This window comes from Lissotriton vulgaris, chromosome 8, assembly GCF_964263255.1.
Source record: "Lissotriton vulgaris chromosome 8, aLisVul1.2, whole genome shotgun sequence".
NCBI lineage: Eukaryota > Metazoa > Chordata > Amphibia > Caudata > Salamandridae > Lissotriton > Lissotriton vulgaris.
In genome coordinates this window covers 533,122,469-533,149,682 of record NC_141696.1, presented here as the reverse complement: position 1 = coordinate 533,149,682, position 27,214 = coordinate 533,122,469, and the positions used below count along the sequence as shown (strand labels likewise).

General features: G+C 45.2%; 1 protein-coding gene across 1 annotated transcript; it reads left to right on the top strand.

The window, feature by feature from the left end:
* Positions 1–25,916, top strand: LOC147697271 (histone H2A-like). The gene is made up of 2 exons (XM_086933326.1): positions 1–36; positions 25,414–25,916. Exon 2 carries the CDS (start codon positions 25,422–25,424, stop codon positions 25,830–25,832), a length of 411 nt encoding a protein of 136 aa, XP_086789452.1. The 5' UTR covers positions 1–36; positions 25,414–25,421; the 3' UTR covers positions 25,833–25,916.
* Positions 25,917–27,214: the final 1,298 nt, after the last annotated feature.

The window sequence follows — 27,214 nt, the reverse complement described above, 5'->3', positions numbered from 1 at the left end:
AGGGAGGAGTGAAGCGGGCCTGCGATGGCAACACAGGTGAATTTAACACCAATTGACGGGGGCGGGTGGGGTTTAAAAGTTAATTTTTTTGGCAACCGAACGCCCCAGAGTTGCGTCGTGGTGGTGTTTGCGCGCTGAAACGTGAACTAAAACGGTAACGTCTCTTTAAGTTTAATTTGCATCCTACGAAATTAATTAATTGCACAGTATATAAGTATGTCTTCTAACAGTAAACCTCTAGCAGTTTCTTTTATGAGGTGCGCAGTAGGCCTGTGCGTAGAAGAATGACATTTACTACTTTTATAACTAGCTTCTGCAGAATGTATTTTAAGTTGTTACTACGTGTTTGTGAAATGTTACTAACTCGTTAGTACGATGTGACGTTCACCTTCTAATTTTTGGTTGTGGTGAATTATCGAACCCCTGCTACACTCGCGTGAGCCGCTTCGATGCATCTCATTTGATTCGCTTTCCCTGGCGTGAGGGCTTGTCTCGCCAATATTGTTATACAGTGCCCCCCCCCCCTGAATGCTGAATCCTTTTCGCACAAATTAAAACGAAATACCATCACGTTTGCCAGTAAGTAACCGACTCCTTAAACGTATCGGCGATTTCTTTGTATTAGAGCGTTTTCTCCATAAACCTGACCAGGTAGGAGGACCCCAGACCTATTTCCACTTATTCATTCGCTCTCTGGTTGGTATTCTACTCTTCCCTGAGCCGAGGCTGAAAGGACTGTCTGGTCAAGGAGTTAACTCTGCTGTCAGATTTCTGGGCTGTGTGAGCGAGGAGTGACGCAGTTGGTATTTGTAGGGTTCTTTGCCTCTGTAGGCAGTCTAAACGAATAGAGGTGCAGGTCCCCACTACTTGGAGTACCCGCTTACTCTTGAGAAATTCTGGCACTCTCTCAAAGTATTGCAATAGAGTTGAGAAGTGCAGGTGATCTCACTTTCAAATTAAACCACGGTATATAGAGAACGTCTAGGTGCTGCCCACAACACCGTTAATAAATATAGTTATTAGCTGCCCACAACACCGTTAATAAATATAGTTATTAGCTACTGCAGACTGCCTACAGACAGAACCACAAACCAACTATCCAAAGGTCTACTTGAAGATATTAAAATATTGGGTTATATATTTACTCGCGTAAGCATCGGCCCCCTGTACTCCATCTGTCAACACGTCCTCTGTGTAAAGGCACCAACCTTTCCAGACTAGTGAGAGCCCTATTCTTGTCTGCCACCTGTCCTAGCGAGACCACCAAGGCCCCAACCTGGAAAAATCAAAGCAAGCCCATAGGCAACCATGTCGACTAACCCTGAAAAAGGGTGTGGAAACACCAAAGAACCATACCCTGCACTACTTGACAGGACCACAGTGCACTTAAAATAGTCCAGCATATCCCCAACTGTCTGAGACCTCGCCTCTCCCCAGGCTGGACAATCCTAACACACCCGGGGCTTGAACTGCCCACTCCCGAAAAGCATCCCTCGGGTGGACATCCCCCACACACCACCCTCCTTCCTCTCCGGAAAGCATATGAAGCCTGAACATCTCCCTTCGCGTCATTATGGAAACTTTCCAACCCTGGAATGTAGTATGGTTGCCTAATGCATTCTGGGTTGCGTAGTCTTGTTTTACTTGCATTGAACTAATTAAACGAACGCACTTGAAATCAGTGATTTATAAGTGAAAAGTCGGTTCTCGAGGCAGCCATTAATGACCTAGAGACTGGGGGAAGGGGGTCACTTTTAAATGTAAACATCTGTCGCCAATCATTAACTGCTTCTATCAGATTCATTCAGCCATTTCTCCTGTTCCAGACCTTGCAGTGTTCGATTTACTTTCTGTGATATGAAAGGATGCAGAATCCCCAGCGCCTCGAATATCCAACAGCAGGCGATATAGTGCTGCTCATGGCGCGTAACCATTACTCTGCCCATGAAACATGCTTTATAGTGGCAGTTTACCATTTGATTACTTTATCAAACATTCTTTATTTGGTTAAAATATAATCATAAGATACATAAACTTAAACATATCACCAAATACAGCACAATGATATTAATTATATTTAAGGGGGGGGGGGGAAGGCGTACAAACATACAACCACAAAAAAAAATGCCCAAACGGGCTTCAGTGGGCACATAATGCGAGTCCGACCAGCATCCGAGCCGTTACAATGTAAATGGTGGTACTTAGTAGTATAAAATAGATGCTGAAATATCCCGAGCCAGTGGTGTAACACAGCTCCCCGCAGTGCGGGGGGTCGAGCTCCAGGTTGGTCCCTCAGCACAGTAACTTGTCTTGAGTGAATCCTGGGGAGGGATCTACCATGTACTTGGCTCAGTCTTAATAACAAGGAAGTAGCGCCTATTTAAAGCCCCCCCCCCCTCCCCCCTCCCCCCTCAAAGGTCTGTGGGTTATAACCGAGGAGAAAGGTATAGAAGCAGGTAGCGATGTCTTAATTTGTCAGATCTGTCTCGGGCTTGTGGCAAGATTAATTCCACGCCACCCGGAGCTATTAAAGATCTTTTTCTTGACCAGGTAAAATGTGGACAGTTTTTTTAAAAAAAAATTCTTTATTTCTTTTTTTTTATTTCGCTCACTATGGCCTAGTGAACCATGAGCAGACCAACCCTGGGGAAGCTGACTAATTGATTAAAAAGTAACCTAAACCTTGTGAATAGCTGGTGGTTATAGGCGTTGGTCATTCATGTCGGGTACGGTTAAATTGAGGGTGCTGTTTTTTACCAATCAATGGGCACGGTCGCCAGGTTTTTGTAATTCGTTGCTTTCCCTTAAAACAGTTACACAAATGGAAAAAAATATTTTTAACCCACTTGTAATCTGCTTTGATTATCCTTTCAGTGCATGAATAAAAGTCCGGACGACCCAAAATGGTAAACTTAGCTCTTATATATCCAAGCCATGAGATCGCTCTTAAGCTATTCCAGGGTAAGACAGTCCCTAATAATTGCTCCCTTCAAGGTTTACGCACACTTGTACAACACATATATCTACCATAACAATGGTCTTAGTGCAACAGTATCCAAGGTGTATTTAAGACCCAATTCCTCTTGGACATGTTGAAATGCTTTGCTGCACAGCCTGTAAATGTCTGGCAAACCTGTTCTCGTCAACCTGGATGGCACTACAAACCTGAACACGCGTCCCTTCAAATGTCTCTGCCATAGCATGTGGCACACACATTTGCCATTATAAACTTAAAGGGCATTGATTGGTTTCCTGCCCATCCTTGCACTGAAATCCTTAACTGCTCCCCCAAGAGTGAGCGAGCATTCTTCTTTTTGAACTGAACAAGGGACCTCATGTTTCTGTCATCAAACAAAATGCTTAAATAGTTAAAAGTATGAACTTTTGTAGTGTTAATTTTATTGCAAAATAGCTTTGTTTAGTGGCCTTAAAGCACCTATGACCATTGTGCATGATTTTGTGATTTATGTAAATATCTAAATGCTCTATAAAAATCTGCAACGGTGACCAAATTCAAATTTCAAAAAGACCTTTATTCGAATTTGTTAAAATTCATAAAAGTACCGAACACATCAAAGAACATATACATACACATAATACAAAACAGTTAAATAATTTACATTTCATAGTAACAAAGCAATTCATACAGAGGTTAGACAATAAATTTCATTAACTTATAAGGTTTTAGCAGTAGTATTTTTTGACTGAATCTGATTACAAGGACTTTCCATAGTCTTGCGTGCGCGTATGGCTAGTCTTAGAAAAGTGCTAGTGCGAAATGTCAGTTCATCATTGTCCAGGGTGAGCAGCAGCATATAGGATTCCTGAAGTGTAAGAGGTCTAAGTTTTCTAAAATATGGGGTTAAAAGCCATTTGGTATATCTCACATAAAATTTACAGAAAAACAGAAAGTGCAAATCGTCTTGAGTGCTTGTACCGTCACAGGGGCAGGGGGTAAGGTCAGTATGGTGTTGATACCCCAGAGGAAAAGAGAGCAAAAATTTGACAGTTCCTGCCCTTAGACGAAACAGTAGAGATCGTTCCCAATTTGACATAGGCAGTGATAGGTAGGGTGGCATGATTTGCATACAGAGACCATTACCAATGTATTTTTTGACCCCTGATTTCTGTAGTTCAATTCCAAGCCGTTCATTACGGTAAAGTGCATAGAGTGCCTTTTGGACCTCATATTTGTCCTTTGGTTCAATAGCCGTTGGCTCAGTAAACAAAATGCCTCTACCAATTTCATTAAATATTTTAAAAACTTCTTTAAACCAGGGGATCTGCATGCCATTATCACTATTAAGGCAGTCCCTAATGATGTTTTGCGTAAGGGCAGCAGCCTCATTCCTCCAGATTCTAATCCAGAAGAGTGCTGGTCTTACTTTAATAAAGTCGTTTATGAAAGGGAGGTTGAGTTCGTTATGACAGATGAAATTGGAAGAGGAAATTGGTGCTCCCAGCAATTTCCTGCAAAAACGGTTTTCCTCTCTTTGAATACCAATGCTGCTGGCCGATCCCCAAACTTCGGCTCCATACGTGGCAACAGGGGAACACTGTAGTTTAAAAATTTTAACAATAGCTTTAGTGGCGCCGGTGACCAGTAATAGCTGCATCCCTATACCGTATATATTCTGCATAAAGCATAACTGGTAACGGCCAATGTCCCCCACAAGGAACATCACAATTTTTTTTTCCTTGGTTCACCAAGGCCATCTCTAAGTGGTTGATATAAAAAATGAAAAATAAAATGGGACCAGGAAGCACCCTGCCTGATGACTCTGTTTACGGGAAAAGATCTTGTACAACAACCATACTTCCCGAACCTCAGACATGTCCCTGTGAATGTCCCCCAAAAAGGACACCGGTGCTGGGTCTAGCCCATTGACATCATTGCCCAAGGTGTTTAGTTTTTTTTGATCAACTTTATTCAGCATATAAACATCATAGGCAGCAGCTCATTACTCAACAGGCACAATGATTGAAATTCAGTAGTACACATGGGTAGGGTTAATCTTGGCCAATCTAACATCACAATTTGCGCAACATTAACAAGCATTGATGCAGAGGTCTGGGCCGGACCAGGGTTCGATTCCCGCCTCAGGCGGGTCTTGGGCTAAATTTCCCCGGATCTGACAATTCTCGCCTCAGTGCCTATTCTAATCATGGGTCCCACGCTGCAACTCTGGGCAATGGTTTGCTTAATCTCCACAACAGCCCCGACAGCGCCAGGATGCCTGGCCTCACCTTGGGGGGCCCAGGAGTGGGCACTTCACATGGAAAGGCCAGGAGGGGTTCCAGAGCGGTATGTGTACAGCGCCGTGATACCCCTTGGGGTGATTGTGCGCTATATAAGCACTACAACATTTACATTTACAGTGTACATATTTGGGTTCACGGCGGGAGCATGTTAAACCACTTCCCCCCCCATATTTTAGTGAACAGGTCAAGAGAGCCCCGGGATTCGAATAGGGCCTCTTCTTGGGCCCTGCACCAGTCCACCCCTCTCCTCCATCCCCCCACTGTGGGTGCAGCACCCAGTAACCAGTTCCGGGCTATATCCCGCTTAGCCATTGCCACCGCTGTTCCCAACAGGTGTTTATCTGATCTGGAGCCATCCAGGCCATCTAAGATCCCCAGCAGCAGTAGCAGGATGTCGTGAGGGACCTCCCAGACCAGAGCCTGCGTAAGCTCCCGTTCCACTCCCCTCCAAAACCTCACAAGCCCCAGGCACAGCCACACCATGTGATAAAAGTCGGCCGGGGAATGCCCACATCTTGGGCAGTCCGGGGAGGGTTGCAATCGGACACGGAAAAGTCTCTCTGGGGTGAGGTAGGATGTGTGCAGAACGTATGTCTGCACCATCCGCACCTTGGATGATGTGGTCAGAGTGCGGGGGGCCATCAAGGCATCCCTCCAATCGGCCTCCTCCAGGGGTCCCACCCACCCCTCCCACCGGGTATGCAGCTGTTCAAGGGAAGAGGGGCTATTAATGACTAGGGTCCAGTAAATTCGGGATACTCCTCCCCTATCTAGATTCCCCCCCCCTATCATCACTTGGGCTTCTAGTGGTCTAAACTCTGGAAGGGTAGTGGGTGCGGGGAGGTGTGCATGAATGGCATGTTGCCGCTGTAAATACCTGAAGTGTTGGGCATGGGGTAGGGCGTGGCGCTGTTGTAGGTCAGCAAAGGCTCGAATGCGGTCTCCCACCCAAACGTCTCAGAGCACAGACACCCCAATAAGGTCCCAGCGCCAAAATCCACCCAGGGACGCCACCTCCCAGAGCCAGTTTCCATGCCAGAGTGGCGTCTGTCGGGTAAGCCTGCGGTCCCATCCTGTGTCGTAGGGCGGCGCACCAAGCCAGCAAGACCGTTCTTGTAATTGGGGCCATGGTTTGCGTGACTGGGCAGCCATAGAGGAGCGCTTGAAGCTGTGAGAAGTCAGTCTCTTCCAGCTCCACCCGGTATGCTGGGTCGGACCAGCCGCCCGCATACCAGTCGTGGATAACTATCAGCTTTGCCCAAAGTGTTATATGGTTCACCAGCTCAAATGCTGAAGTAAGGTCCAGAGAACTCAAATCCGGTACCTTTCTTAGCCATGGTTTACTTCTGGGTTATTAGGTGCAGTTTCAGGCACTGGTCAATAGTACTTAAGCCAGGCCTGAACCGGTAATCCAGGTCCGAAATTATTCTCCTTGTCCCACAGGGAGAGCCTTTTCAAGATCACTTGGCCCAAGACCTCCTGACAGCTGTACCACTTAAGGAGATGGGCCTGCAGCATCTTGGGTCAGCTCGGTCACCTGTTTTGAAAATGGGCACAAGGATGGGTTGAGCCACAAACTATTAGGACCTGATGACAAGCAGCATTTAATACCTCTAAAAGCAGGGGGTCTGGGGTCCGGATAAGTGGGTCACTCCTAAAGAGATCTGCCGGAACTCCGTCTGGGCCTGGGGACTTATTCAGCTAACCTCCTAGCGCCTGCAACTTCTTAAATAGAAAAAGCTTTACATTTCCCAACTGCTCCACCATTTTGGGTTGAGGTGAGACCCAAACTAACCTCAAGAGAATACATGAGAAAAAATGATCAAATCATTTTTTCTTCACCCATCACGGCGGTCAACATTGGTGCATCCTCCGATGCTAGGATTGGATTACGAAACCTCCAAAAGGGGATGCTATAGCGAAGGGACCTGGTGCTCAGTAACTGGTCTCAAGCTTCATTATTTACGTTTTTGCTTTCCTTGGTAGCCTTTTTTCAAAGACCACGTAAGTTTTGCATCCCCTCTATTCAAGGATGAGTGTTTGAGGGCTGTTAGTAACATTGAGAGCTTCCCTCATACTGTCAGAGTACAGAAAAGGCAGTTTAAACAACTTTGCGATCAATCCGGCTTTAGGCAGCATTGAAGCTCACTTGCCCATGGAAGATAGGTTTCCACAGATTCAAATATCTTTATTCGGCACTTAGAAAGATACCATAAAAGTACATAAAAACATTTAAAAACCTCATTAAAATGATTAAAAAAGAGAAAGGGCATTAGTTTCATATCTGAGATTTTCTGTTATCAGTCTCTATTTACAAGACATTGCAATCATTTACTTCTCTTGTATTCCTTAACCTCACGGCCACCTTAATAAAACTGATTATGCAAAACAGTGTGTGAGCGTCTGGGGCTTTCTGCAAGAACCGTAGAGCTACTTTTGCCTGTTTGAATTTAGCTTTTTTGAGAATCCCCACCAGGAACTTACGTCTAGGGGCAGAATAAAATGGACATAACAGTACAAAGTGAAGGGTATCCTGCGCAGACCTACTGTCGCAGCCGCAGGTACCCTTCAACTCCACTAATAAAGTAAATCCAGAGGGGACGAACAATAAATGATGTAACATAGTAAGTCTAAAACGGGTCATATAAAATCTGTCCTGTGCGTTGTACATCACTGAAAAATAAGGTTCCATTCCATATTCAGTTTTCAATAATCTGTAGGACAAAACTGTAGATTTGCGCTTTTCAGTGACAACCGTGCTTGTGGATGTCCGTTCACCAAACAGTTTTTTGACCAAAGTCTTATTCTGGGCATTTAGGGTTTCAGGTGCGGTGTAAAAATTCTTGCAGCCGATTGCCTCCAAGGAGTCTTTTACGTATTTTATCTAGGGGATGTGACTCCCTCTGTCACAAATCAGAAAGTCTTTAATAATTTGTCTACTAAGGCCGGCCTCTGGGTTAGTCCAAAATAGTCAAGCTTCATTCTTTACGTTTTTGCTTTCCTTGGTAGCCTTTTTTCAAAGACCACGTAAGTTTTACATCCCCTCTTTTCCAGGATGAGTGTTTGAGGGCTGTTAGTAACATTGAGAGCTTCGCTCATACTGTCAGAGTACAGAAAAGGCAGTTTAAACATCTTTGCGATCAATCTGGGTTTAGGCAGCACTGAAGCTCACTTGCCCATGGAAGACAGGTTTCCACAGAACTCCTTGGAGATCGCTTTCTTCCATTTTAGAAGCCTGCTCTGATTGAGGGAGCTAGATGGTGGCATGGGCTGATGGACACTTTCTGACATGGATATTTTTGACAAAACCAGTGGATTGTGGTCGCTCCATCCAGACCATTTATTCAGTTAAAAAAAAATAGATTGGGTAAGGAGTTTAGGATGTAATGCATTCTCGCAGCTCGTACTGACATAGGTAGGATCCCCAGAGGATCTTGGTATAACAAAGTTCAAGGATTCCCCCTTGGGCATTGTGTCTGTTTCAAATACACCTGCATGCTAGGAAGCACTGTACTGTGCTACAAACTATACTCAATGGTAATTATTTTTGTCATTGTTTATTTTTAAATGTAAAATGTTTATTGCAAGTGTGACTGACGTTAGTATGTGTTATTGCAAAGGATGTGTAGTGACGATCAATGATGACAAAGACGTCACAGCTAGTTAAACAGGAGTCTTTATTTTCAAGATGAACCTACTGCGACCTCAGCCACAGCCCAACGTTTGAACAGCCTCTTCACATACTGTCCCCAGCGCTCGCCTTGGAATGCTGGTCGCGATGACATTCTAAGTGATGTCATCGCGAGCAGCTCAATCACACGCTGAGACGCCGGGGGGGAATGAAAGGGGAGATACCACACATCCCCCTTCCCTGCAGAAAGAAAGTATTAAATACAACATGACAGCGAAAAGTACAGGGTGACCAAAGGAAACCAGATCAGGGATGTAAAACAAAATAGGACCCAGACCTGGTGGAGGTAGCGACTCACGGTAGGCAGACAGGCATGGGTTACATCATTACATATTGATCGAAATGTCTAGGGGGTCTGGTCACTCTCCTGTTGGGCCTATTGCCTGGGTGAGGGGCTGCCGACGGCCTCTTGGTGGTGAAACTAAGGTCCTGCCCTGAGTCCTCTTTTCCCCCCTTTGTACTCTCAGGGTCTTTCTCTGGCCGGTGGTATTTTACAACTCTCCCTAGGTTCCATATTTTCCCCTCTTGTGTCTTGACTGCATTCTTGAATAGTTTGGTAATTTTTGTGGGACTGCTGTACCCTGACCAACTTGCCCTCCCTGTGGGAGATCTGATTTTGATGCTATCCCCTACTTTGAATTCGACCTCCCGGGTGGCCTTGTGCCGGTCATATCCTGCTTTCCTCTTTTCCATGGCTTCTTCTTGCTTCTTCAAGCTTTCTGCTCTTTTGGTTCGGTCTGACCACCCCTTGTGCCACTCCATCCACCCTGGGGTTAGCTTGGTGTTGGGTATCCTGGCACGGAGCAATTCGAACGGGGTGACGCCCGTAGTTTGATGCGGCGTGAACCTGTATGCTTCTAACCGCCTCCACACCTCTTCTTTCCAGCTTATGCCACTGGCTTTGGCCAATTGGATGCTCTCTTTGAGGGTTTTGTTAAATCGCTCGACCATGCCATTGGTTTCGGGGTGGTATAAAGCGCAACGCTTGTGTCTGATGCCTCTTTCTTCCAGGAAGTCTTCCATTTCTTTCGAACATAGTTGTACTCCATTATCCGTGAGGATGTTGCTGGGCAGCCCTTCCCGGATGAATACCTCCTCTAGAAATCTGATAACTGTCTTGGTCGTGACTTCACTGACAAACTTTATCTCCGGCCATCGGGAATACAAATCCACAAGCACTAAGATGTAAGCCGTCCGCAGTTCTCCAGACATAGGGCCCACAATGTCTAATGCCAACTCATCCCACGGTCCTGACGGGGGCGGCTTACACACCATGGGGGGCGTCTGTTGTCCCAGGACCTTGTCGCTGTTGCAGCACGGAATGCACTCTCTGATTCTCCTTTCGGTGACCAGGTCCATGTTCGGCCACCAATAGCTCTCTCTGAGTCTTTGTTTGGTTTTGGTGATACCCAAATGCCCTTCGTGGGCTATCTCGACCAGGTTGTCTCTCACTGTTGCAGGTGGTACAAGCCTCGTTCCCCTGAATAGGCATCCGTCCACTATGGACAACTCATCCTTGATGGCCAGGTATGGCCGCAGGTTTTCATCCCGTTTGTCTCCGTGCTTCCATCCGCCTTTTACTCATATGCAAATCTTGTCCTCTTCCAACGCCTTTCTCCATGTTTCTTCTCCCAACGCCCTCTGGATGGTTAAGACATCCTCCATCTGAAGGCCCTCCTCTTCTTCATCTGTCTTCTCTTGCCTCTCTCTCGTTTCTTCCTCACTGACGAGTCTGGATAGACAGTCAGCTGCAAGGTTTTGCGTTCCTGGGACGTACTCGACGTCGAAAGTGTATTCTTGAAGGCTGACCACCCACCGCCTTATCCTGCTGGATATGGCATCCAGACCCTTTTTGCTGAATACTTCCACCAATGGCTTGTGGTCAGTACGGAGGGTGAACTGAGTCCCCCACAGGAAGTCTCTGAATTTCCCTACTGCCCAAGATACTGCTAGAGCCTCTTTTTCGACCACCGAGTAGTTGTTCTCGGACTTCTGGAGTGACCTTGAGGCAAAAGCTATGGTTTCTTCTCCTTCTTCGCCTATTTGGGTGAGGACAGCTCCCAGCCCTTTTGCGCTCGCATCGGTGGTGACTACCGTTGCTCGGTTGGGTATATATGACTTCCAACTGGGGGCCTCTGCAAGTGCCCTCCTTACATCCTCGAACTCCCTCTGACACTCCTGACTCCATTTGAATTCATTCTCCTTCTTCAACAGTAACCTGATGGCGTAAGTCCTTCCCGCCAGGTTTCTTATGAACTTCCCGTAGAACTCCAACATCCCCATGAATGACTTGATCTTGTCCTTGCCCTTGGGGGGTGTCAGATTCACAATGGTGTTTTGTAGTTCGGCCTTGGGACAGATACCTTCTGTCGTCACCTTGTGTCCCAGGAAGTCTAACTCTGCACAACCAAACACACACTTGTCTTTTTTCACAGTAAGGCCTTGTGACTGAAACCTCCCAAGCACGCATCTCAGTCTTTCATCGTGCTCTTCATGATTCTTGGCGAGTACGTCATCATGGTAACACATAACCCCTGGGATGCCCTTTAAGATGTTGCCCATGATTCTCTGAAACACGGCGGCCGCCGAGACTAGCCCGAAAGGCATTCTTTTAAACTTGTATGCGCCCATGGGTGTCACAAATGCTGTGAGTTCCTGGGACTCCTCGTGTAGTTTTATTTGAAAATAGGCCGAGGTGAGATCGAGAGTGGAAAATACCTTAGCACCCTCTAGCATGCTCATCATTTGGGTGATGTTCGGTAAGGGGTATCGGTCGACCACGACCTCCTTGTTCAACGCCCTTAAGTCGATGCAGAGCCGGACCGACCCCTTCTTCTTCTTTGCTGCCACGATGGGTGCCAACCATTCCGTCGCTTCCACCAGTTCAATGACTCCGGCCTTGCACAGTTTCTCCAATTCGGACTTTACCTCCTCCTGGATGGCAATGGGGAGTTTCCTAACTTTCGCCACGACTGGCCTGGCGTTCTCCTTCAATCTTATTCTGTGACAATAGTTTTTTAGGCATCCTAGTTCTTCTCTAAACACCTCTCTGAACTGTCACAACGTCAGCCTTGTGTTCTTGTATCTCTTGTATCAATATCTGGGGATTACTGTTAGGATTTAAATAGACCCCTAGCTCTTTCTGTGCCTGCCAACCCAAAATATTGTCTCCTACAGTGGACACATACACTTTGGTGACCGTTGCTCTGTTGCTGTATTCAATTTTCCCTAGAAAATACCCTTTCATGGAGATGGGACGACCAGCATACCCCCCAGGCCTTAAATCCATTTTCCTCAAAGTTATCATACCCTTTGACACTCGTGAGAACTCCTTGGCATTGATAATGGTAATTCTAGAACAGGAGTCGAACAATGCTTCCAAATCAACCTCCCCTACTTTTATGGTATCCTTGGGGCTGCTGACCTGACCTCCCTCAACCTGCACCACTATTTCTTCACACATAGAGACGCTGGGACTTTGGACCTGCACCTCTTGTACTTGCACCACAATCTCGTCGCACACTACATTCGTCCTGTCTCTACTCTGTCTACTGACTCCCTGCCCACTCTTGCAGTATTGCTTGAAATGTCCTTTCTTACCGCACTTGTTACACGTGAATCTGAGAGCAGGGCACTCTTTGTCATTGGCTAGATGTCCCTGCTTGCCACACCTACAGCAGGTACCCTTGAACGATCCCCCCAATCTGCCCTCTTTCTGTTCTCTTCCCACTAACTTCTGGCCTTTGACCACACACTGCTTCACTTTCGGTCACCACTTCACTGACATTAGTCTTTTCATTTTTCTTCTCCCCTGCGTCTTGCTTTATCTCCTTGACACACTGCAGCATATGCTCCACCTGCTTGGCTATTATGAGAACTTCTCTCAACGGTGGGTCATCCTTGAGCCATAACTCTTCACGCACTCGCTCCATCCTACAAGCCAAAACAAACTGATCTCTAATTCTCTCCTCACTTGCACCACCAAACTTGCAAGTGGCAGCTAATTTCCTCAAGTCAGACACAAAATCTTCTATAGACTCTCCCTCTTTCTGTGTTCTTCTCCCAAAATGGTACCTCTCCATGATCGTGCTAGTCTTGGGGGAGGTAGTGTACATCTAGTTTCTTTAGACTTACTTCAAACTCGTTGAGGCCCCTTGCTTCTTGCGCCTCTAAATCTGGGAGGTGATCTAGAAATTACTCTCCTTCTGCACCTAGATAATAGGCCAACAACACAACTTTTCTTTCTAAACCCAGGTTTGGCCCACACACAGTAGCGTAATTTAAAAACACTTTTTTCCATTTTTTCCACTGGATAGTGGGATCCCCTGGGGTGGTTAAGAAAAAGGGTGGAGGGGTCACACTTTGCATGGTTGGATGCTATATCTCTGTACTTGCACCCAGGATAATACACAATCCCACTGGACCACAGTAACACTGGGAACAAAGGTCTATAAACATATGTCAGAAGGAGTATACACTCTTATTCTACCAGTTCCTAAAGCAACACACCAAGTCCCTTTCTTCTTACTGCTAGCACAGTCCAAAATGAACCACGCCCGTGAAGACCAGGAAAACAACAAAAATCCTCCTTCAATTGCCCCACAATCTTTCCTCTTTTCCAATCCATTTTCCTCAAAAGAATAGGAAGGGGGGGCACATTTACTTCCCATGGGCTGACACATTGGCTTAGGCAATGTTGGTTAGGTTTTGCCTACAGGCAGCCTTGGATGTTTGTCAGACTTTTTTGCTTCTGATTGGATGGATTTATCTCGCTTCCCTGTGACCAACCAAATGGCTCTTTATCCCTATTCTGGTTTGCTGTTCCTGATGCGCATTTTGTTCTCCCATTGGTTCTCACTCTGTTTTGATTGGATAGCATGTATCCGAGCTTCTGTCACTTTGCATGTGATGGGCTATTTTCTCTCCCTCGGGCTGTCCCTGCGCCACTTTACCTCCCTTCCACTCACTGTCTTTATTAAACCCCACACCCACAACTGCTTGCCCTTCCGCCCTCTCACGCTTCACAATCTGGAAGAAAAATGTCTTCAAGCATACATTGTGCATAAAGGTCATGGGGAAAATGACAACCGGAAACTCTTGTGCACTAGGGGACCTTCTAGCCTCTTGCGGGCTGCAGCACATGGCCTAGGTTTCCTATTCTCACTGTAAAGCAGCCCATCCAACATAATGCCTTCCAACCACTCCCTTGCTGACCTGTCTCTAGGCTTCCATTCAAATCCCCAAGAGCTAGCCACGCAACTTGTGCCTGATGATCTTTCTCATGAATAGCTAGCAAATCCTATCACCAATCAGCCGTTACCCAACCCTATAGCCAGCACCACTGGAATTATGCAATTCTGCTGCGTCTTGTGCATAAGTATGATTTGCTGAATAATCTGCACATTTTAACAAAAATCAATTTCTTAATCAAACGGATCTAAAGTTACTGAAACATGGCTACACTTTTTCCTGTGCACTGGATGGCCCTTCTCAGAGGTTGACTCGTCATCTTACAGTTGCGTGTTACTGTGTTCTAAGCCATGTAGAATTAAGGCCTTCCATTAAACAAAGGTACCCCCTAAAAATGACTTTCAGGTCTGGTAGAAGAGGGAAACGACCAAAGAGAGCACAAAAAACTCCCACATGATCTATATTGCTTTAATATAGGCTGACACCAGCTCTACGGGCCTATCCACCATACAAACTCCAATATCCATGTCCTTTTTATTATATATTTTTTTAAATTAAATTATTCCAAACTTCCTTTTTTCGTTTATGTTCATATACAAAAATAAAAAATTCACATCTTTGGTAATAAAAAAAAATCTTTATGTAATATTTCTTGTTTATACAATTTGATCGATTGTGCTACATCAACATATGCATTATGTTCTCGTCACAAACCATAATTTCATCCTCATTGTCATAAATCCCCTAAATGAGGACTCCACTCACACACTTCCCACCATACCACATTTTCACTCATTCTTCATACATAATTTGTGCCCAACCAGCTCATATACACCAAAGAAGTCACAGTAAAGACATATCAAGAACAGTCTCCGTGGCAAAGTTTGGTATCTGACATCCAGGTCAACATATGTCTCTGTGGCACAGAATTGCTTTATGGCCACCTTCTTCAGGACCACCAAATTTAAACCTAAAGGCGGGCAGATGGGGAATAAACTCTGCATAGGAGTTCAAAACTTTATCAGTTCATGGAGAGCGACTCCCTGTATGATTTGCACTTCTACTTCAGAGTCCAAAAGGCAGATGCCTTCTCAGTACACTCTGGCTAAATATCCTTTGGAGTCCTCAAAGTAATTTATGATGCCATTCTTGAACAATGTTAAAACAGTATGATCAAGGATCTTATGTGGCCCACGCTCAAGAGTTTCTTTCCATTTAATTATCCTTCCCTTCTGTGTTCTGGCATCAAGATGGCTGCTAGTGTTTGGCGCCATTGGTCTGGCCTTGCTACTAAACTAGGCCAGTCAAATAACTGCAAAATGACATCTCCATGCATCCTGCTCCAACCCTACATCATCCATTGCCAAATTGTCATTGATGCCAGAGCTCGGGGAATCAAAATACTTAGTCATTTCGCTAGGTAACAAACCCGTGCCATTGACATTAGGAAGAAACTCCTCCGATTTGAGCGGCTTTCCTTCACCATTGTCCTGTAAGCATAGTTATCCCTCGGGGCAGGAACCTTACTTCCAAGTCAAGTCAAATGATCTTTATTCGGAGTAGATACATCCATAAAAGTACAATATACATTAAAAATAATCATAGTTAAAACAACAGATACATCATATTAGTGCAATTAATAAAACCCGGTAATGGTTGGTACAAAAGTTAAAAATATCATTTCATATAGAGGAGAGCCTCCACTTGTCCAATCGTTAACATACAGCCATCAAAATGTGCAAAAAAGAAATTGTGCAAAGAATGCAATTACACTGATTTCATCAAAGTGAATCCATAGTAGCACGGGAACGAACAGCAGCTTTAAGGAAGCTGCTTGCACAGAATGTCTCCTCATCCGAACTTAACATTCGAAAAGTTTTTAATGCCAGATTGAAGACTCTAAGTTCATGTCTACGACAATACGGCATTAAGTATCGAGAGGTGTACAGCCTATAAAAACCACAAAAAAAGAAGAAATGTACCAGGCTTTGTTTACCACCCACCATACAAGGGCAATCCAGCTTATCGATATGTTTGTTATATCCCAGAGGAAAGTTTAACAGATTCACAATACTACCGTCCCGAAACCGGAACAGAAGGCTCCTGTTCAATCTACCTAATATAGTAAGCAGATATCTCTGTGGTGACACTGAGCCAACATTGGGGTTAAGAAGTGTAGAGTACTTGATAACTGATGGCTTAAGATATTCAGATCTTGCCCGTTCCATGTCATAAAGGTTGTACAAGGCCCCTTTAATTTTATTCTTATGGAAGTGGTCTACAGTGTTAGGAGAAGTAAATAAAGAGCCATACCCCACACTAGTCAAACTTTTCTCAACCGCATTCAACCATGGAATATGGTGTGACCTATCACTTTGTAGGCAGTCAGATAGTATGCTGCGTGTTAGGGTGGCCGAAGGGTTCAGCCAGATTTTTAGCCAAAAAAGAGCTGGTCTTGAACGGATGAAGTCTTCTATGAAAGGTAAGTTAAGTTCTTTATGGCAAATGTATGTTGCAGCGGAGACAACACCCCCAATACCTTTCGACAAAATCTATTTTCCTCAGTTTGGATAGAGATACAGTTGGAATATCCCCACACCTCTGAGCCATACGTGCCGGTAGGTTGGCATTGGGTACGGTAGATCTTTATGAGTGAGGAGACCACATCTGCATGTCTAGGTTGACAAAGGGAGAGAACCGAGTTAATAGATTTGCCAATCTTGTATCTCCCATAAGCGACATGTGGTTGCCAGGATCCAGAGTTTGAGAAAAGTAGTCCCAAATATGGAAAAGTGCTTGTGCTTTTTAGAGTATTTTCTCCAGATTTAATTGTGGTAATGTTATATCTTTTAGGGCCGCAGTTCATAACATACGATTTATTGAAATTAGTCGACAAACCCAAATCTGCCATAAAGGAAACCAAGCCTGAAATTAGGATACGCAGGGCATTGGGTGTGCGGCCCATTAGCTCCGCGTACAATAAAGCGGGAATGGGGGTGCCATTAATGATTGGAACATCATTGGTTAAAGTGCATAAAGTGTTGCTCAGCTCATTGATATACAAAATGAAAAGCAGAGGGGCGAGCACACAGCCCTGTCTAACCCCCCTGCCAATTAAAATGTCCTTGGAGACCTCGCCCTCATTATTGATGCAAACACAGGCTTTTAAATCCCTGTGCAAGTAGGAAAGAAAATAAACCAAGGAATCGTCTAAACCATAATTAAGCAGCAGTGACCACAAGCGTGAACGGTTAACAAAATCAAAGGCAGAATGTAAATCCATAAAACCAAAATACAGGGGGGACTTTTTTACAATAGTATATTTTGCTGTTAACAGGTTCAACTTCAGACATTGTTCGACAGTGCCCAGATTAGATCTAAAACCGAGCTGACATTGATGTAAGATATCATTATCGTTAGCCCAACTGCTTATCCTCTTAAAAATTACCCTCCCAAGGACCTTTAAGGTGTTGTCTATCAGTGATATCGGGCGATAGCAGCCTGGGTCTGATCTGTCGCCTTTTTTTAATATTGGCACGATAACACTGTTAGACCATGACTCTGGGATGGAATTGTCAGATAAATTATTAAAAAGGTTACAGAGGAGGGGTGCCCAAAAAACTAATTTCTGATTTGATTTGATCTATTGATAGGCCATCAGGGCCTGGGGCTTTGTTACCCGCACTTTCTGATATGGCATCCTCAACCTCGTGTAGTTCAATCTTCAAAGGCCTGACGGGGAAGACGGTGTCAGGGGGGGGCCCTGATACAGCATAGATTTTAGAAAAGTGCTCGGCCCATGTGTCCCCCGTGATGTTACAGTTAATATATGTTACTTCCATCGTTACTAGCTTCCAAAGCATGGTTTTTGGATGGATGTGCTTCAGGCAGTCTAGCTCCTTTTTCCAAATGCACTTTGCTACTTGGTTGAGTACAACTGGGCCCTCTAAGTTCCTTTCACCCACAGTCGGCACACTTACTACGACGGACGCAGCTCTCACTGGGTTTTCTGGCAGTCATTTGTAAAGCCCACCCCATTGGGCTTTGACGATGCCCTCCCTTCTTGTATTCCTGACTTGGAACACACTCCGTTTTGTTGGTTTTCTCCTTTAACCCATTTGGACTAGTCCTGGCCCTCACCCTCTGGTTTGAATCCAGTCTGCTTACCTCTCTGCCCTGGCCTTGGATCCAGGCAGCACCAGCTTTTTGTTAACCTGTACAACTATCCACATTTTAGTAAACCCTTCAAGTTTTTCTAAATCTTTCTAGTCTGGCAATGCCAGTCAAAGTGAGGTAAAGCACTCCTTGGGGCAAATTTAGCAAAACATTTCACTACTGTAGAGTCACGCAGTGACATAAACTGGTGAAAAGTGTTGACCAAATATTTGCTGTCCAGAAATAAGCTCTAAAACTAACAAAATAGTGCAATTTTACACCACGGGGGCATCCCATAGGTGGTAAGTGGGCATTCTGACATGAACATTGATGGTTTGGTGCAAAGTCAGTCTTCCAACATTGGTGTACTGCAAATGAGGAGAAATGATAGTAGTACTCGTGACTTTTTTCACAAAGCATGTGTGCTGGGCTGTGCATTACACGTACTATTTGGAATAGTTAAGTATGCTGAAGATCTGTTCTTTCTACTGAAAGATGGCCCTTGTTATGTAAAATAACATGCGCACACCGTTGCACGATGCTGCAAGTGTTTCTGCATTGCACTGGGCAGCCTGAAGGAGCCCTAGGACAGGCGAAGAGCAGCAGGACCATATCTTATCAGATATGATACTGCCCAGTGGTGGCTGGCTCGGGTAAGCACAGTGAGGGTGGTGATGGACGATGGAATAGGTATTATTTATACCTATTCATCGTCCATCTGCTTCCCGCCCCACCCCGCTTACCTGTACCGGCTTCTGCGGATACTGCCAATCACTAATCCTAGCCCGGTGCAGTGCTGCTGGGTTAGGATCTGGTAAATCTCCTCCTTTGAGTTGCACAGTCACGTTAACTGGTTAAGGGCATGAAAATCTCTGGTCTCCATGTCACCCACTCATTCCAATCCTACAAAACACCATGAAGGAATAGTATTCACTTTTGGCTTTAAGTCTTTGAAGGTCCTGACCTGGCTTCAGCTCCAACCTTTTCATCAGTTTACTTCATTGACTTATTTCATTGGATCAGCTAGAGGTGCCCTCCAAATAACTCCTTAGAGTGGCTGTTACATCCACCATTCAAAGCTTGTACTTTGCAAGCAACATAAAGCTCACTAAACCTTTCAAAAATATTCTGGCCTTGCACATATGTGCACAAACTCTCTTGGAATATTTGTACATCTGCAGATCCGGATTGTCTCTCCCAGATGTAGATTTCTTTCAGCCTAAGCTACCTCTAAGGGTGTGTGCCCCCCTTCCTCAATTTTCTTTATAGTATTTCATTTTTTCCGCCTGCCATTCTATTTAAATCTGTACATTCCCTTTTCCGCTCATCATCGACATATAGTCCTCCTGTCTTACCTCCTTTCCTCTTGATATTGGCTTGCCAGGAACATCTCGCCCTAACTTAGTCTTCTCTTCCACAGTCTTAGATTTCGGGATAGTTTAGCATATCTTAAATCTATAAAGGGAACAACTCTTGGAGGTGGGGTCAGTGGCACTCTTGAAATTGGTGAAGCCAATGGAATGTCTCTGGGGAAACCTTGGAAAATGTATTTGTGACACATGGGGTGTATTTTGGGAAATCGAGCCTAACACCACAGAACTCCCTCCCTGGGTCCCTATCATGGTACCCATTAGTGTTTTCTTTCTTTGGTTTCTTCCTGAGCAGTTTATTGAACCATGGGGCTGATGCGGTTTTCCAATGGGGTCCTAGGGCACGGCCTACAATGGCTTTGCAAAGTGGACTCAGAACAACCCTTTTTGTACTTCACTTTCATGGAAGTGACAACCATCAGTCCAAAGTTTCTCAAGATGGTAATATGGGGGCAGGAGCTCATAAGTCTAAAAAGTCAACCCTCCACGTCCATCCTAGTTCTTTTCTGTTTGCAAAAGCAATTACTTTAATTGTATAACCGAACTATGTACCCCACAAGAATACATTTAAATCCCTGGTTGTTTCTCAGGTTTCCCCATTCGGGTGATCTCCGGGGGCTATGGTCTCCAATATAGTGTCAGCAGCACAAATTAAACAGAAGTGCAGATTATCAGTCGCCCCCCCCCCCCCCTGAGGCTTTGAAAAGCATCTCAATCGCCCTTATCCCTGGCTAACTTCAGGTAAACTATCTCAGTGCATCATCTGTCTGAGTGGCTCTCGGCCCATGTGCTGCAGTCACAGGGGAATCCTTGTGATACCACTACTTGCGATAACAACTCCCTGATGACGTTGGGTGGATGAAGTTCAGATCTGGATGTTGTGGCACTGCCTTGCCAGAGGAGTCTGGTTCACAGTGGCAACAATGGCCGACTGGGCTGACCAGCCTCATTGACTAGGTGCAGTCACACATACCCAGGGAACCCTCTCGATAAGTTGCACTTGGCTTGCTCTTTAATAGTATCCATATTTTCAGATTCTTCAATCACTGGGGACATGCTGGGCTTCTCTTCTCGACAGCCTCCCCTCCTGCAGGTGATGCCTCACTCCTCTCTCAGAACCAGGCAGGCCCTTGAATCCTCCTGCATTCAGTGCAGACGTCAGGTGATCTTGTGCACCTCGGACTGTCATGCAGGCATCAGCCCTCGGTACACAACCTACCTCGAAGTACTCTGTGGAGCGCTCCCTTCCTTGGTCAAGACCACCTTGGAACTGGAACGAAGTTAGGCGAGGTAGGTCCCACTTTATACCTCTCTTATAGACTGGGGACGCAGATTCATGGTCTCGCATTTCACAGCTGGATTAGGATGGTTCATTGCAGTGTCTTTCTCAGGCTGGTCCGCAGGCGGAGCCTTTTTTTGTAAAGTAATGATTCTCCCAGCAAATGGCCCTGCTGCGGTCTCCAAGCAACATCACCATTCACATCAAGTGAGATTTCTTCACTAGGCTGACCTCTCTCAATAAATCCCCTCTCGAAATCTGGGACAGAAAAGGGCAGGTCTAGCTAGAATCTACATCTTAAAATAGAAACTGCCACTCCTCACCCCTACTATTAACCAAATGGCAGTGCTTGGAAGGAAAAATGAGCAGCTCTTTGCTAATAGTTTTCATGGAAATTCCAAAGGTAGCTCTGTCTCCTCATTTAAGTGGCTGGTTCTCCACACCGAACCAGCCACACGAATGCAAACAATGCACTTCCATTGTCTTTGTACCATGTTGTCACCCTCAATCTTGCTCCATCCTAAACCAATGGCATCCAACATTCTCCACTGGATTCAGTATCTGGGCTCCCTCACAGACTAGGAGTCCTGCATTTGCATGTTACAGGATCATGGGACCCATGCACAACATACACGTGTGACCGTGCACCGTTTAAGGGTTACTCAACAGCAGAACTTTACAGAACTGAGATCAGCAGGCCATACTGCCAGACAAGATAAAAAGGATTGGTCCGACTACAAATAAGGAAACAGTATGCTGCACCACTGCGGTTACATCCATGAGGGGGACAGTAAGTCCTTTGCGTGCTTGGTGCACCCTGCCCCCCCCCTCCCTAGGTTACCGGATAGGTCATTAACTTCACATTGTCATTAACTTCACATTGTAAGGGACAGGCATAGGCCTCTGCACATATGCTAGATTAGTTTGATGCCAGGGCCAAAGAAAGTCAGCATGTCTGATTTACTAGCAGTCCTGCAACCAGGGGAGGGGAACACTTGTATACCATGAAGAGGGCATTCCTGTCCCAGCAGACACAACAGTTCTGTCGAATGGTGACATTTGTGCCCCTGGATCCACCGTCTCCAAAACTTGCTGGGTAGAATGACACACAGTTGCACCAGCATTATACAATGCTCTTGTGACTGTGTATGCATTACTTCCTCATTGCCTTGTTTGTCACCTATTTTTATCTGGCAGAATCGGGTAACGTAATGTATATGAAAGAAAACCCCAAAAATGTCTGGTGAATTACTTGTATCTATCTCAGCCACATACATTTGTTGTGGGCCACAATCTAACCCCTGCCCACCCATACTCCACCATACCACCTCAGACAAAAGCCAGCAATATGCAGATCTGCCATGGTCTGGCTCCAGAAATAACTGTTTATCCCAAACTGCGGGGAGGGGTTGCTGACAAAGGCACAAGACTTGTATAAAACCAGTAACTGCGTTAAATTCAATACAATAAAGTGTTTTCTTTGAGTGTTTTAAATTAAACACCTGAAACAAAGACACAGTACACAAAGTCCCCATAATCTAAGGTCGGGGCCCCAGCTATGTCCTAGGTGGAATACCAGTCTTTTTTAAACTAGTGGGGTTGGATATTCTGAAATTCAATAATGGAGACAACTTAAGCTGTGGCCCACACATCAAAATTTCCATTTGGCCTGAAGAGTCAATGTTGGCAGTGCTTCTTGCTAAATTCATGCAAGTCACTAACCGACCTGACTGCCTAAAACAGTCTTAATCTAGGTGAAGGCGGCAGCAAACACAGGAGGGCAGATGTACTATTTTTTGTGTTCTCTGGTCCCCTGATGCTATCTAAACTCTTGCAGTCTTTCCCTGACTCTTCGAGCCTTCTCTGGCTCAGCTCACACCGATAAATGCCTAATCTTCAGTGGCCCCTATCCTGATACATTGGGGAGCCCACTTCAGAGCACATGGACAACAGCCCTAGCTTCATGGTGGACTCTCCTGTCACATAGGGGTTGCTGATTTCAGTTCTCACAATGGTGACGGTTTCCTCAAGAGCAAGCAGATGACTCCCTTGCAATGGTTCCCAATGGACCAAACATCTCACTAAACTCACTGTGATCCCCTCTGGACCTGTCCCTCAAGGTGCTCTCCTAACATGATCCACTCGTCTTAGCAGGCAGGAAGAAGGCTGGCAAGTGGTCTTGACTTCCCAGGTGGCGTCCCCTCACCCCGCAGGGAGACTAGTGGACCCCGGTCACAAGTAATGGCAACTAGAATCTTGTAATCTTCTCTCCAGTTGGACCTGGCTGTAGAACAGTGCTGTTAAACAACTCTTGGTACTCCCGCTCTCACGTTTATAGTCCAAATCCAGAAACCAATGTGCTTTAGGGTCTGGTCCTTTTGATATACTTATTGTGGGTGTCCACTTTGAAGTGCCCTCCTTCTGTTCAGCCTACCGTCAAAGGGACAGTCGGCCACAGCAGGAGTGTCTTGAATTTTGATTGGCCCACAACGCTGGCCAAGAGAAACCAAGGCTCACACCTCACTGTTTGCCTCCACTGAGATATGGCTCCAAGTTTAAAAGGCCTAATCCATCCCTTTCATGATTCCCTGGTGCTACAGTGCAAACCTTATCAGACGGCACTTACCAGCAACTCTTTCAGGAATCCTCCTTTTGATATGCAAGGCGGATGCTCTGCTCCACTTCCTCCAGTGCCCCCCTGCCTCAGGAATGCAGACAATTCACAACTCCTGCCTTGGGGTTGGACTCCTATCTTCACTAGCTTTTCCAGGCCATGGTCTTCCAATGGAGATGCCAAATGGAACCCACTGGCCTCCGTGTCCTGTACTGGGCACATGTACAACCCAGCAGTTTCACGCAAGTATCATGCACTCTGACACATAACAGTCACCATGTAGTCCAAGGTTGAGTTAAGTACACATCAGCACAACATAACATGAGTGGGCCCAGAAGTATCACTCCTGTGATCTTGTTTAAATAGGACTGCATAATACTGATCACTACTAAACGGCATGCTACCACCACAGCGCCATTGTCGCTTAGCTCCTGGTACCAGCAGGAGCACTAGGTTAACCTCTCTGGTCTAACAAGACAGCTTTACCATGAGACGGGTCTAGGTCATGGAGCGTGCACATGATCTGTGTTCACCCATGATCAAAAATGACAGCTATCTATGCAGCTGTCGCACTCTGGGCAGCGATGCACACGTCTGGCACCATGCAGGGTTTTTTCCCATCCCAACACTGACTATTTCGGAGCCCAGCAAATAAATTAGGACCTCGTGCTTTTGGAACGCCATCTGAACTCCAATTAACACTCTACTATATATTGGTGTTAGTATGGCATTTTGTGCTACCAACAAGAAGTTTATCTCGCCAAACGTCTAAGTGTTTTCATGCATTGGTAGAAGCTGTTCACTCACATGCAAGGCAACACAAATATGATGACCTTGCCCCCAGTTAACATTTTCAACTGTGAACTTGTAGAGGGAGTTTACTAGTCATGCACAGATTAATTTTTTTAAATTTAATTTCTTTAGCGCTCTAGTTAACACATGTTCCTTGATGGCTCATCTTGGATCATGGGCATCCTGCTCTGACTTCACCTCTTCCCAGCAAAATCTCCATTTCTCAAGAGTAGCTACTGCTTAACACCAAGAAGGATAGTTCGAATGGTCTGGTTTGGATCATGGTATCATTAGTAAGTGCCAAACTAGAAATCATCCTGTCACTCAGCTTTGAGAATTGTGCGCCGTGGCAAAGGATTACTGATTTTAGTGGAAAGAGTCTACAGGATAGATGTGGCACAAGCCCTTGGGGCCCCTAATACTTAATTTGTGTTGGAGGCTGGTTCTACAACTAATGTTTAAGTTAAGCAAAAAGGGAGTTTGAGATGGGGAAAGGAGTGACCAAGGCGGTAGCATGTATGACGGAACCCACGAGTACCAAAATCTATGGTGTTAGAAAAGGGGCATTGGGTAGAAACGTGACTAAACACCCTAACATTCGTTGCTCCTGGCAGTATGATTCTTAAAAGGAACCCCCCCTTTAAAAAAAAATGCATATTCACCCCTGGATCTACTGGACTATGAACTAAGTAGTAGGGATAGGCTGTCAAATCAAATTCTACCTAACCCTTCATATCTCCAAAACATATAAATGACTGTAAGTGTACTACTAGTCAATTAATACCACTCTTCTGTCCCAATCTTAAATTCTCTGCTTATAACCACTTGGCTATTTTAAGCTGTGGTCAGGTCTCTGAAATCCATATCAAGCTTTGCATAAAGTGGGAAATTGTCACCCAATGGCATTCAGTAGATTGTGATCCAACCTTGCCTTGGGGAGGTTCCCTACATGGCAATCTCTAAACTAAATGGCAGGTTCACAAGTACCACATAATGAATTGTAAAGTTGGCATCTATTTCACAATGACTTAACACAAATGCATATTCTTTCTGTCTTCAGATTGCATTATGTCTGGACGTGGCAAGAAACCTGTCAAAGCTAGATTGGTGCCCAAGAGCAAATCTTTCAGAGCTGGCCTACAGTTTCCAGTTGGCCGTGTCCATCGTCTCCTGAGGAAGGGGCGGTATGCTGATCGGATTGGCTGTGGCGCATCTGTTTATCTGGCTGCAGTTTTGGAATATTTGACTGCTGAAGTTCTGGAGTTGGCTGGAAATGCTGCCCGTGACAACAAGAAATCTCGTGTTGTGCCAAGACATCTACAACTGGCTGTGAGGAATGATGAGGAACTGGCCAGGCTGTTTGATGGTGTGACCATTGCTGAAGGGGGTGTGTTGCCAAACATACAGGCCCAACTTCTGCCCAAGAAGACCTCAAAGGGTTCTGCATCAGCGTCCACAGTTCAGCCTCTTGAATCCTAGCATCTTGTTTGGAAATCAAGATATTCTCATGCACTTTTCTTGTATTGTGTTATAAGGCTTTCATTAAAGATGCAGTTCTTGTGTTCATTGAGTTGGAGTGTTTTAAAATGATGCAGAGTTTGAAAAGTCGCGTCACGCTAACCTAGAAATTTAATGGCTTGATTGGCTGGAGGTATAGAGGAACTGGACAATGGCTTGAGGGGTGCAGAAGGGTTAAAGTTGGAGGGAAGTTTATGAAACGGTGTAGCATTCGTGTCTGAAGCCCTTTCAGAGGGCCAATAGGCATGCAGGGGCTACTGGGCCAAACCATGGTTGTTGAGGTCTTTTACTCGGACTATGCTTTCTGAGCAACTGACCCAAGCACCCCTTCAGCACTTGACTCTCAGTGGTAGCTGTGGATGAGTGTTCAAAGGCTTCCTCAACTGGAGGGTGGGGGAGAGTTTAAGTGATGGGTATGTGGGGCAGATGCACAGCAAGTTTTGAAAGTTTTGGGTAAGTTTTTGGTAAGATTTTAGGTGCTACTCAAGTAACGTCTAGTGTCCCACGACGTTGGTAAGTAAACAAGTAGATAGTGAGATCAGTGAGTCACTGATCCCATCCTTGGGTGCACACTGTGGTTCCTCTATAATTCAAAGAGGTTTCACACTTCGTTCATTGATTGTTATTCGCATTTATTCAACATAACAGTTCATTGATGAATCTCATAAGTACATCGTGTTAAGTTAATCCATCCTTAACATATTGGCACTGTCCCTTGTGTAAATCCAATGCATTTCGGGGCTATTATCTGCCCCTTCGTCAGGGAAAGGTACTGTAACAAAGTCAAATTGCATAAAATAAGTCTGAAGTACTGAACTCATAATGGTGTGTGGTTTCTTAAACTAGTGGGGGTGGATGCTACAGGAAGTGTAAGGGAGGGTGAGTGTCAAATTATGAGGTCACCTTAAAAAACTTTCAAACCCGTGGGGAAAACAAATGAATGCTCCTGGCGTTGCTTACGTGTGCCGGTATTCTAATGAACCGTGATTCTGAAAGTGAAAGGGGATAGGATCGATAAGTATACATCGTGTATGGTTAGTCCCGTTCAGAATTTACCGCTTGTCGGTGCACTAACCTGTTTAACTGGGCTTCGGGTTGAAAGGTAATCCACTCGCTACGCCGGTCAGGACGAAGACGTCTGCTGCCGCGTTTAGTCATTTACAAATACTACGATCACGTGATCATGGATAGCGAGAAAAGACTCGCGTTCGCGGTCAGGCATTATTATGTTATATTCAACGAGTGAAAATCAAAATAAAGTGAAGTAAAATGGAGGGTTAGGAGTGATTGGGTAAAGTTAATACTATTAAATAGGGTGTATCTCCATATTGGTGTGTGGATGC

Coding starts and splice junctions, on each gene's coding strand:
- LOC147697271 (XM_086933326.1), top strand. CDS start 25,422: ATGTCTGGACGTGGCAAGAAACCTGTCAAAGCTAGATTGGTGCCCAAG.